A 13,635-nucleotide genomic window follows, 5' to 3' on the forward strand; every position below is an offset into this window, starting at 1 on the left:
AAGGAGACAATTTTGCCAGTTATTTTTCTATCACATAGCATGAGCTGCTCCTTCTCCAGGCTCCAAAAGCAGTTTTCTCACTGCTACCCCAGCCTTCACAAGGTCCTCACCTCCTTTCCAACTTTTCCCACTGCCTAGTCCTAAAGCCAGTGCACAAGGATAAGAACAAAGGTTTTAATCTAGTTTTATGTTTCTATTTGATTCTTTATATTTTTTTAGTTTGATTAAGAAATATGTGTTTAACAACTGTCAGTTCTCAGGGTAAGAAATTTCACAAGGATTTATAGCTGTCAACTCTAGGCAAGATGTTCTTAGATTGTAATCACCAACCTACCAAGCGTTGACAGCCTTAATAATACAAGAGCACAGAAAAATCAGTGAAGGAAACCATGAAAACCCTGATGAAAAATTGTAACAGCTGCCACATACCGAATGTTTGCAGTATATCAGAGATTGTGGTGGGTCCTCATTATCAAAATGAAGAGTAAGGCTTGATAACTTGTTCAAATTTATACAGCTTCTAAGTAGAAAAACATTTGGGTAGATAATTTCCAGAAGAAATAAAAATGATTAATAAATAATTGTAGAGTCACAATAATAACTTTAAATTAAGAATATAACCATTTTTACTACCAAAGATTGAAAATATTTAGTTTTGTCTAGGGTTTGGAAAGTAGATCCACTCACATATTGCTGCTGGTAGTACAAAATTAACACAAACTTTCTGAAAAACTTTCTGGAATGGCTCTCCAATCCTTATTTTGTGTCACCTGCTATGGAAACAGATTTCTCAGTGGAAGGAAAATGTGGTTGAAAGTAAATATCAGAGTGTATGGCTTGTATAAATCTAGGCACCTAAATAAAGAATTGGAAATGATGATAACTACAATATGCTGAACAGCTGTCGTGTGCCAGGAACTTTATGTATAAATTATAGCAGTAAAAAAATTTTGCATGAACAAATGAATTAATTTCAATGATTCCTCACAACAACTCTATAAATTCCATCTTCTTTCTGCAATTTGTCTAACTCCACATTCTATTTCACTCCACAAAAACTTCTTAAGTGAATGTGTGGCTGCCTGAGGTGCTTGGTATGTGGGTGTTATCATTTTCCAAGGAAGGTAGTTAGAAGGGTCAGGAGTAAGGGAGAAAAATTAACTTCAGGAATTAAGGGAGTATTTTGAGCAGCATCAAAATGAGTCTGCTTTGGGCCAAGGGGAAAGGGCCTAACCTCCCCTCTTCATCGTGAGTGAGTAGGAACCACCCACCTCTCTAGGGTGATACTCTGCACTTTGTCACTATACATCAACTGGACAAACTTGGGGAAGGATGGTGGAGATTCCCTGCTCTTGTTTCTTCCTACCCACCTAACCTCTGGGAACACAGAAAACTGACCATGGGCCATGCATTTCCCGATGCTGTAATGTACATAAAAGAGATGGATGGTTCAACCTGGGTTAATGATATGTGTCTATTTAACACGGCTATTAGTCAATTTTAACCACTCATGGATAAGCTCAGAAAGTGCACGCAAGGTCACCCTTGGTCAGTGATGGCCAGGAGAATAATAAGTCACTAGCTCACATTGACTTTTTTTCCCCCAACTGAGGTCTCAGAACACATTAACAAAAGTAGCTTGCAGATAACAAACTGTATCAAATGAAGTGAAACTTCCTCAAGCATTTTGTCAGTTGGAAATTATTGATTTTCACTGGGACTATTAAGCCAGATTTCTCAGGATAGGAGCAGCAAAGATATTTCTATTTCTTTTTTGACAGGTACTTACTACAAGAGAGAAAGGTCACAGGATGGAATGTTAAAATCTCAGCCTGATTTGTGTCCTCTATTATTCAGGGATCCACTTGGAAGTCCAGACATTCTTCTAGACAATTCATTGTTGTGCTTTGATTTGTTTTCTTTTTTGATGGAAACCTTGCTGGAATTTGTGATAATTCCGTTTACTTGTCCTATTCATCTTTTCTTATTATATTGATCTTTATTGGTATGTTAATGCTGCTTTAAAAAAACAAAGCATCATATTCAGAAACAAGCTGAGAGGGGGGAGAAAGAGAGAGAAAGAGAGAGAGAGAGAGAGAGAGAGAGAGAGAGAGAGAGAGAGAGAGAGAGAGCACTGAGTGGGAAAGGCCCTAAAACCCAAAGGGAGATGCTGGAACAGTGAGGGGGTGGTACCTGAAGGACCACAACCAGGGAAACCGAGGGAGCCAGAAGAAGCTTAACTTATCCATTCCCAGTCAATCTCAGGACTCATATCTTCGTGAGAAAGAGGAAAGCTCTAAACAATGTTAAAAATGACAAAACATTTTAACTTTATCACTTTATGGTGTAGAGTTGAAAGGTGGTTAATGCTACCCATCCAGACAACATAAGAAGAGAGGAGAGAGGAAGGCTAAAAAAAGATTAATTCATTGAACGCCAAAACCATAAACTTGTTAAAAGAGGGGAAATGAATGCTTCTGCAGAGGATATTAATTAGAAGAGATCCCAGTGGTTTTTCAAGGTTGCATTGGTTTTCAAGTACATTTTGAAGTAAATACTTTCATATTACCATATTCCTCCTCAGTAGTTTTAACAGGAAAGGTACACTATCATAATAAGAAGGGAGACCACATTTTATTATGAAACTATCCAGTAGCCTCTTTCACATTTTAATGCAAACCTCCACACAGGAGTGTTTTACCTAAGAGTGAGTAAGAGAAGTTAAGTGGCATGCCCAAAGTACATAATGGCATATAGGATTTGAACTAAGGGCTTCTGAACCCCAATTCTGGGCTCTTCCTATTTATACCTAACATAGAAAAGGCAAAACATAAGTCAGCAATGAATGATCTGGGCCAAGATTTCAGACTGAAACTAGATGTTGCTCCTTGCTAATTCTCTAATAAGAGATGCGAATGAACAGTTTAGTAAGCCTTTATTTACACACAGACTGTGGAACTAGAAGTAATATTTACCATGTGCAGAGAAATACAAACATGTTTCTTTTCTAAATCCTGTAAAAAACTTTAGTCAAATGAGTCTCAGCAGACAATATCTGCTAACAAATGAAAGAAGAATAACAGAGGCATGTATACTATACAAACCACCCACATTGCCCAATGACAGCCTCCTCAGTTTCTGTCTTCATGATGGGTAGCGGTATGTGAGGTTCTGGTTTCCTCCCTGCAGCAGGCTTCAAAGTGACAGGATATATTCATTTAGTTAGTCCTACATATTTCTTCCCCAGAAGTCTTAAAAAGATAGCAAATGGATATTTATATCTAAAAAGTTTTCTCTTTACAACACACAAGGCTGCCATTGGTGGAATCTTTCTTTAAGATTTTGGGATCAAGATGGTCTAGGACAAATGGAGGTGTCATGATCAATTTCCAGATGGGACATTTATAATAAAGTACTATAAGCCACAACTGATTCTTTCATTGATGAACCAAAGCACAGCCAAGACTACCATTCTCATAATATAAATTTTGACATATTTTTATGAATGAGAAATGTGGGAGAGTGTCAAAATTTACTCACCACACTTGTATCTGCAAAAAATAAGAAAGTATCCTTCTCTCTTTCCTATACCAAGTAAAATTCCTTCTGAGCCTTCACTCCACTGGGTATCTGAGGAAAAATACTTAAATTTTCCAATCAAATTGTATATTACTTTCTTCCAGTTTGAAACACTTGTAGTTTAAAAGCTTTTCTTTTGGGTAAATGTACAGAGCTCTTTGATCTCAGAGCTATTTCTCTCACACCCTGTTCTTCCCAAGTTGGCCTCTGGGAAAAAGGGGGACTTAGGTAAGCAAAGGCAAGTAGTCTCCCCAGAGAGGGTGCAGAGGCCACACCACAGAGCCCTCCCCCAGATGCTGACTGCACGGGAGACCACCGCCGCTAGCCATGGCGGGCACAGACCATGGTGTTCCGTAGCGATGGATTTCAGCAAGGAATGCCGCCAGATATTCAGGGACCACACCAGCTCAGCAGCACCAAATCAGAGACCAGCCCAATACCGCCTCTGAACACTGACATCTTGGAAAGTGAGAGAGAGAGAGAGGAGACATGATAGGGCATTAAATATTGAATGGATGCATGACTACCCAGGTACTCATAAGTGGAACTTTTTAAACTTGGAACCTTTGAATGTAGAAGAGACTTAACTTGATAATGGGAGTCCTCTGAGGGTGGGAACATCATTGTATGGAAAAATATGTAGGGAAGGACTGAGCTGATACGCTTTAGTTGGTAATTACTGGGAACTTCTGTTCTCTTCAAGAAAAGTGAAATTCTCGGGTTCACTCTTGTTAAGATGTTTCCTCAGTAAGGAAGGTAAATGCAGTCTTCCACATATAGGAAGACTATTGGCTGTGGGGCAGTACTGCTGTCAATTCAACAAAAGGATTTTTTTTCTCAAACCTTAAATTATTAAGGTCTCTGGAATCTCCTTCTGCTCTCCAATTCCAGCCCAGAGCATTATTATCTTAATTTTTGGTTAATCTTTATTTGTCCTTGCATTTCTGATAATGAACAATACTACAAAAGTAATTTTAAAGCTTTTTATCCATAGTCCATATCTGTTTATTTCTTATGGAATTTTTAGCATCCTTGAGCAATATTAATCAATATTAACCAATTTAGCAAGGAGCTAAAACTTTCTTCCAAGAGTGTCCAGGTTTTCCTCCATCCGAATATACTCTCAGTAAAGGATTTAACTCCATGATGTAATTGATGAGGTTTAAAATGCTAATCCTTCTGGGAGTGTTATTAAGCTTTGCACTTTGACAGGTTAAAAAGTTATACGCTTTTTGATATCTAATTACTTATAACTAATAACTAATCTTTTCATTTTAAGAATCAAGGAAAAGATCAGAAGGTTACTATAAGGAGGCACTGTTTCTCAGGGCATCTGAGGGTATGCAGCATTCTGTCCCTCCCTTCCGATGGATTGGGAATCATGCAACTGAATTGTCAGTAAACTGAAAGAAATATGAAGTGGAGACTGATTTGTGCTGTTCTCATGTCTACTTGATAATTTAAAAGTATTGTGAACAATGCTGCCTTGGCCATATAAAAATACCAAAAGACATTAAAAATAAATGATGACTTTTTTACATTTCTTTGCAACATGAATATATACAGGCCATAGCTGATACCCAGGTCAAGGTGTCAACTCTGCCATGACCCTGGTGTTAAACAGGATTATTTAATAAACATAGGAAATGACCTTAAACCCTCCTGAAGCTTAAACAGAGCAGTTCAGCTCTTATCCCAGTCTTCAAAATAGATAAAAGATGAAAACAGGCCTCAATTCCCCTCTTTGACTGCTACCCAGAAAAAAGATTATTTTGAGACATAATTTAGGATTTTTATGAAGTTGTCTTCCAGTTTTAGAAAAAAAGGTAAATAAAATCGTATTTCATGTTTATTAGACATTTTGCCCTTAGTGGAAGTGGAATACTCTCATAAATCCCGATATTTCTAAATTTAGTTTGTTTAAATTCACAGGTGTATCTCTAGAAATTTTCTCTTAATGAAAATATCGTAGCTCATTCTCTGAGAATGGATAGCACACTCCAATTCTGGCTGTTCTCATATTCTAATCCCCATAATTTAAATCTGACTTAATCTTATCTGTGGTTGTGTTTGATGCAACCCACGGATCACCCATAAAGGCAAGGTTTCCTGTTTGAAGGGAAAGAACAGACCTCCTTTTCTGGCAGCTGTAATCTCTATCCTGTGATGGCTGAGGAACAGGTGTGAAATACCAGCACATGCTGCAGTGGATTTGGAAAGCCAGGAACTATACCTGAACATTTATAAATCCTATTTCCCGGAGAGCTCAGCCTTAAGTGGTATGGTAAACTTTTGTGACTCATGGTTTAGAAATCACAAGCTTCTATCCATGGATGTAAAACAGGCATTCTCCATTACATTGTGTTCATGACATGACAGAAATTCAGAGTAGACTTGAAAAGCAGGAGAAAAATTGATTGTATCCAAACTGTATCTAACCAAACTGATAGGCAGGAATTTTTTTTCTTTGAGCCTCCCATCATTTGCTTTCAAATCACTAACTCCCATCCTCATTCGTTCCTTCATTCAAGAAATTATTATATACCAGCCTTTGGTAAATAATGCTGTGACACTGATGTGTACAAGAGCCCTGCTGTCACAGAGCTTATGTTCTGGTAGAAGAAAAAAATAATGAATAAGTAATTAAATTGTAACATAGACTTTTGTAAATGTCCTTGAGGAAATAGAGTGGTATGATTCATGGCATGTGTGTATATGTAGGTGTGTGTAGCCACTTCCGATTTAGAGGCCAAGGAAATCTTCTCAGTCACATTCCATGGACTGAGAAGATCTAGTTGAAGACAGAGCAGCAAGTACAAAGGCATAAGGAGGAAAATATGAGACCAATAGAAGAGGACCAAGTCATCCTGAGTTTTATGGTGTATAATAAAGAGTTTGCATTTATTCTAAGCACAGTGGGAAGCTAACAAATGCATTGAAGCGGGAAGTGTCTCATGATGATTGAGGAGGTTGTTGTTATGGGGGAGGAGGGGGGTGAGGGAGGTGGGAAGTATACGGGGACCTCATATTTTTAGAATGTAACATTAAAAAAATAAAGATAAAAATGGTATTAATGGGAAGAAGGTGTGGCTCAAGTGATTAGGCTCCTGTCTACCATATGGGGGGCCCCAGGTTTTATTCCCAGGGCCTCCTGGTGAAGGCGAGCTGGCATGCCCCATGGAGAGCTGACAACCACGCTGTGTAGAGCTGACGGCCCACACCAGGGAGAGCTGCGGCAGCAAGATGGTGCAACAAAGAGAGATGCAGAGAATAGACAGTGAGGGACGCAGCAGATCAGGGAGGTGGCTTAAGCAATTGAGTACCTCTCTCCCATGTTGGAGGTCCCAGGATCGGTTCCCAGTACCTCCTAAAGAGAAGACAAGAAGAGAAGACAAGCAGACTTGATGACAAACAGACACAGACACTCTGATGCAGTGAATGGACACAGAGAGCAGACAGTGAGTGCAGGTGGTAAGGGGAGGGAGATAAATAAAAAAATAATAATCTTTTTAAAAAATGGTATTAATCAACATGGTTGTGTTTTGTCTAGTCACTTTAGTTTCAGAAGCACAGATATGGAGTAAGAGAAGAGTGGAGTTTAACCAAATTACAGGTTTTGCCCGGCAGGTACAACAGAGGGAGAGCAGGGCAAAGGAATTGGGGTATGTGCAAAGCAGTGCTTATGTCAATGGGCCATGCAATCTAAACTAAGAGCTATGAAAATAGGAGGTGGAAATCACAGAGTGTGATGTCTGAAATCAAATCAATGGTAATGGTGAGGCCTAGGATGTGACCATGGGGTTGCTAAAGTAGACAGAGGAAGAGATTGTTGGAATTGAGGAAGTGGTAAAGACACAGAGGCAAGGGCATTGAATGGATCATCCTGTGAAGGTCCAACTTGTTTAGAGCAATGCTAGAAACAATGGGTTAGATGAAGACAGTATATGCTGAAATCTTAAGTACAAGAGTTGAGTGAATGAGAGGGGTAGAGCAAATGACTACAATGAGGAGAAATAGCAGGCTGTACTGGCAGACGGCACACATTTCAAAGCAGGTGGGTTTTTGGAGGGAGAGGGGAAGAGAAATATCCTGGATGTAGCAATGATGAGAAAGAAGGACACATCCTGCTTCTAGGCCCTCTGATTTGTTTCTGCTGTCACAAAACCAAGCCACCACTTGAGAGCACTAGGAAAAGGTAAGGTAGTCATGGGATGCCCAGGTGTCTGTTAGAAGAATTTAAAGAGAATAATCAGACTTGGTTAAATTTCTGTAGTTATTGGAGATACCAATCTCATGTAGGAAAACCTAGACGTTTTTATCTGGGTTTCACATTTGATTTTTGCACGTTCAAACAGCAGTTCTGAGTTCTCAGATCCTTATAGATTAAAACTGCTATTCTTGAATTTTAAAAAACTCCAGTTGTCAAGTCCTTTCACCAAGCATGTTGGTGCCAACATGTACTTGCTGATATGTCAAAAAACAGGATGCTATATTAAACAGAAGCTTTGAAGAAAGGAATTGGGAAAACTTAGACATTTGGTTGTTTGTTTCCCCATTAATAATTTGTGTTCTACTTGTCCTACACAAGATTTAAGGAACACAATTCTGTACTTAGCACCATGTTTTCTAGTCATTGTTCAAACTAAAAAATTAGCTAAAAAAGGCAGAGAAGAACAGCCAAAACAAGTTTATGGTCTTAATTCTACAAGGTCTATGAGATGAGGCTGAGCATTTTGTGGGTAATGCTGCTGTACTTGGCTGAATCATAGAATAAGTAGAGCAGCAGTCTCTAGATTATAGGCCACCTCAACTTGACAAGATTATGCGAAGCTCCAGAATCAGGAATAGGCCACATCTAAAATAGCCGAGTGGTTAAGATCCAACAGGAATCTGGCCCTACATCCCCCTTTCTTTTTTCCAGTTCTTTCATCACTCCATCTCCATCCATCATTACCACAGTGCAGAAACTGGCTTTCCTTTCCTTTGATACCTCGTTGATTACTTCACATATTCTTTAATTTTTCTTCCTTTCTATTCCTTGCCAATCATCTCTGCCCTAGCACAAAACTATCCTTGCTTTTTTTCTTAATGAAGGTTGCATGTTTGATCACCTCCATTCCAATGGTGGTGCTTTTTCTCTCATGTTACCCTAGGATTTTACCTCTTATCCACTCCCTCACCATGTGGTAAACAGTAAAATTGGGATTTCTTTCAATATTAAGGAAAGTTGAGATCTCTGGTGGTTTGAAATTGTACATATCTATATAACTGCTTTTATTTAATATTTTCCAATGCATAATCTTCAAAAAGTGAGTTTTATATTGAAATTATAGCAAAAGCCTTTAATGCTGTCTGTTTCAAAAAGGATTTCATGAGAATGAAAGGAAATTATATTGATCTGATTACTTAGGGTGATTTAAAAACAAGACTTTACAGAAAAACCCCATGTGATTATTATCCATTTCATATTGGCAACTAGAGCAATGACACAAAAAATGTAAATAGGAGACAAAGCTCTTGCTAATGAGCAATTAAACACCATAAATTGGAGAAGCAGGACTGTGATTCCACTGCTGTCAATTTGTGAACCTAAACACAGAGAACCATTCAAGGATGCCCTGTAAGTGGACAAAACTCTTGCAGGATTTCGAAGAGATTTCAGGCATAATTATAAATTACTATTTAGTAGGATCCATTGGAGTTACTGGTAAATGGTCAAAACTTTGAATATTAAACTATTGTTGACAAGGGTTTATTGTAAATTAATAGTTGTTGATTAATTATTTACTGATTAGTCTGAAACATGGAGAAAGCAGAGAAAATAATACTTCAGAATCTTATGCAAAAGAAGGGAGAAAATATTTAAAATAATCAACAAGGAAGTCTTCAATGCCTGCCAACATCCATTCATTGGGAGAACCAAGCCTCGCCCTTTCCCTTATCTCTGCTAAAAGGAGAGGGCCCATGGTCCATGCTTGGTCCTGTCACAGTAACATAACATTTCCTAGATACAGAAGTAGGCATAGGAAACAAGCAAGGCCAATGAGAACATTGCCTTAAGATTTGATATATAGATGTGGAGAGAGGGAGTCTCTCTTCCATTTGAAATATGAGACTGAAGAAAATATAGGCTTGGGGCTTCTGGTGGCAATCCTCACTGCTATCTGGAAAAGAGAGAGAAACAAAGACAGAGACATCCATGCAGAGAGAGAGAGCTACAATATTTGAACCTTTGAACCCCTGAATTTGACTGTGTCTGAAGATAGATCCACTGGGACCTCTCAGTTACATATGCTAATAAATTACTTCTTTTGGCTTACGTGAATTTGAGCTGTATGTGTGTTACCTGTGATTTTAAAAGTTTTGATGACTACATAGTCTGAATGGTACAAAGTAGCTATGGGCTCATGTCTGGGACAGGCTGGTGAAACAGCATCCAAAGTTCTAAAGTCATAGGGCATTGGATGTATCAAGATGTGTGTCTTTCTATAACGCTTCACTGTGAAAGCCTGAGCCTATCAATTTGATGCAGTCACTTCCAACTTGTTTTCCTGTGCTCACAGTGAATTCTCCCTCTTTTGTACTTGTCTTATATTAGCTGTCAGTTACTAGCATGCACAGATCACAGCTTTATCCTCTTTTCTTAGTCAAAATTTATAGCATGCTGAATTTTTATGTGGCATGATTTTATTTAAAAATTTAAGAAGTATGCTGAGTTGCACAGACAGGCATCCATTCAGCATAAGTAGAATACATTTTTGTTTTGCTGTACTGTGAATTGATTTTAATAATTTGATTTCTTTTGCAAAAAAAATGTGTTGAAGCTCACTGAGTCTCCTAATTTCCAAATAAGTAATCAAAATTTTATTATTTTTTTAAGGGGCCTTAGCATGATTATATGGTTATTTAGTGTTTTACTAACTTAACAGTGGTGTAACAGGAGACCTTGAAAAATCTCTTATTGGAACGGGAACTTTTCAACATTATCTTGTAAATGTGTTTCCTTCTCATAGAAATGAAAGGCATTTATAAATCATGACTGCTGTCTTTAAATAATGCACTCTAGGGTCTGGCAAAATACATCTTCCAGAAAATATATTTGTATGTTGCAACCAAGGAAAAGAGCATATAAAGTTTGTAAAATACTTTTGAGTATTCATTCTTAATTTCAAAGAATGTGTCCTTGTTGGTTAATAGTTCCATTATAGCATGAAAATCAAATGTGGATGTTTTTGTCATCATCTTGAAATTTGTGATTATTTATAACCATTGAATTGGTATTGAATTTCTCCTCAGCTCACCATTTCTTCTTCAGGATAAATAACTTAAAGGACAGAACCCATTCCCTGTTCGAAATAGTTTCTTGGTTATGCCCACAGAGCTTAACCTTGAAATGCACATAAATCTCATCATGCCCATTTCTAAAACCATGGAAGCTCTGCCAGTCCAAGGGATCTGAACAACTCAGATGGCAGAAACCATAATAAGAGTGCAAGTACTATCTATGTATTTCTTATCATTGGATTTTGTTGGGAGATGACACCAAAACCTCTAAGTCTAGTGTGTGACTTTTAGAGCTCTGAAACATCCAGCTCATTGTAAATTAAAAGTGTCATTCACTGACCTCGAGAAGGGAGACATCCCTTATCTTGGAGCATCTTAAAGCAAATGGCCACTTTTCTGGATGTAAAGGTTAAATGGCAAATCAACTAGGGTTCTTTAATGGCAAGCAACAGAAACTAATTCTGGATAACAGGAGAAAGAGTGTATGTAGTGTCTCATATAATTAGAAACTTCAAAGAACAGACAAGCTTTTACATGTCTAAATGAGGGGTTTAAATTATATCAATAGTACTCTTTCTTCATCTCTTAGCAATATTTTTTTCCTGTATTGGCTACATTTTCAGTATAGAGGTCTTAAGATGGTGTCAAAATGGTCACTGGTGGCAGCAGGCATCTAACTTCTTTTCCTGTCATAATTTCAGAGAAAAAGAGAGTAACTCTTTCTTGCTTATTTGAGCAAACTTTCTGAGGGGGACCCTGACTGAGCTGATTGGGTCTGGTGGACATCCCTGACCTAATCACTGTAGCCAGGGAACAGGGTACACCAGTTATGCTGGCCACCTGACCACCTCTGTATGAGGGAGGCAGGTGAACTGATCAGCAGCTCCATTGGGAATGGGGCCGGGATTTGCAAAAAAGAAAACAAGAGAAGGAGGAAGAATAGTTTGAAATGAAGTTGTGCCTTCATGGTAATACTGGTGACTTTTGAGAAGGGAGGGAGGAAGAAACTGTGCAAGAAGTCTGACAAGTTGTGATACATGTTGGTAACTGGGTGTCCTTTATATCTGAAGCAGAGAGGAAACACATGGCACTTAATAAAGAAAGGGAAGAAGGAGACATAAGAAAAACACTCAGGAATTAGCCTATGCCAATTAGCCAGTTCTCTTAAGTAGATATTGATATTTCTGAGCCTCTGGTACAATGAAGGTATTTTTAAGTTGGGAGTTTCAGTTTTTCTCTTTTATTTTGCCTTGTAGGTGGACAAAAAAATCGTAAGAACTGAGATAGGAGTTCTTCTTCGCCTCTCACATCCAAATATTGTAAGTGTTTTTTTAACCTACTATTTCAAGTAATTTCCAAAGCTATAGAAGGGAATCTTTGTTCTTCATGTCCATGCTGATGATGGACAGGGGATTCTTTGGCCACCGATACCCACTGTGGCCTCCTCTTGTCCTTATCTGATCACGTACTCAACTCTGGCTGAATTAATCTTACAAATAATGCCCCTTAAAAGAATTCCCAAATGAACAGATCAACAACATATTTATTTTTATGCATAAAAGGATAACTAAAAATTGGAGAATTGTGTTTCCCTCAAATCAAACACTGGTTTTGGGCTTCTTTTATGTGCCTCTCTTAATATACATAGTTCAGAAAGTCTGTGAAGAAAATGCATTACTTTCCAAACTCATTTCATTCTCCTTTGAGAGTGTGTCTGCTTCAGAAACAATGTGAGGATTCAAATAAATGATGTCCCTGAATGGAGAAAATAACGTGACTTCAGAAACTGCTATTGGCTATGACTGACAAAGCCACTGAGGGAAAGGTCTGGTATCAAACTTTCTGGTGTCAAACTTTCTTGAAGCCCATGAAGTGAAGGGAAAAAAATCATTTTCTAGGCCATGGCTTGTTTTTATGAAGCCAGCCATAAATAAAGAAAATATTTTACCCATTTCTCTGAGAAAGTTGTGTGCCTAGGGGAATGACCTGCTGTGCTTACAGCTCAAGGCAAATTGCTTAAAACTTAATGTGTGATTTAGGGATGCTTTCAGCTATCAATAATAGAAACCTTGAATGCAGTAGTCAAATCAAATATTTTTCTTATGTTACAAAAAATCAGAAGTCAGGCAGTTGTTGGCACTGGTCCACCTCCTCAGTGACACCATTCAGGATCCAGGCACTTTCTATCAACCTTAGTGCTTGCCTTTCATCCTCGTGCTTTTCCCTCCTGGTTCCCAAAGGGCTGCTTTACAGTCTTCACCAGTCTTCAGGCCATTATTCAACACAGGAAGAAGATAGAAGGGCCTCATCAGTAGAGTCTGGTGAGAAACATAAAAGCTTTTCCAGAAATTCATGCAGCAGAATTCCCTTCATATTTTATCAGCCAGAGCTGGTGACAAGATGACCCTGACCTGTAAGGAGGCTGAGAAACTGGGGAACAGGGTTGAATTAACTAGCTTAGACCAATAATAATCCATGATTTGGGATTAGACACCTCACTTCACAAAATCAGGGTTGGTTCTTTTTGCAAGAGAAGAGGGGAAAGGACCTTGGATAGATAGGCAATTAGCACAATTTGCCACACTTAATCACTCTTTTTACATCCATCTCTTTTTCTCCAAAGAGAGTCAATGTGGAATTTTCCTCAAATATAAATCAGTCTTGGTCACTAGACTCTCAGATGTTTTAAGAAAAATATCCAAAATTTATAGGATTATCTGAATGTGATGAAAACCCTGCAATGGTCAATCAAATCACTGCTACCACTACTTT

The 13,635-nt window shown here is 38.3% G+C and overlaps 1 protein-coding gene across 3 annotated transcripts in view; it reads left to right on the forward strand.

Annotated features, from left to right (window-relative positions):
• The window catches only part of CAMK4 (calcium/calmodulin dependent protein kinase IV), a 270,090-nt gene that overhangs the window by 134,564 nt on the left and 121,891 nt on the right, over positions 1–13,635 (forward strand). For all 3 annotated transcript variants that reach the window (XM_058277043.1, XM_058277046.1, XM_058277033.2), the window contains one exon: positions 12,120–12,182. In XM_058277043.1, the coding sequence (XP_058133026.1) occupies positions 12,120–12,182 (63 nt within the window). The remainder of the gene's footprint in view (positions 1–12,119; positions 12,183–13,635) is intronic.

The sequence above is a fragment of the Dasypus novemcinctus genome, chromosome 2, assembly GCF_030445035.2.
Source record: "Dasypus novemcinctus isolate mDasNov1 chromosome 2, mDasNov1.1.hap2, whole genome shotgun sequence".
In the NCBI taxonomy this organism is placed as follows: domain Eukaryota; kingdom Metazoa; phylum Chordata; class Mammalia; order Cingulata; family Dasypodidae; genus Dasypus; species Dasypus novemcinctus.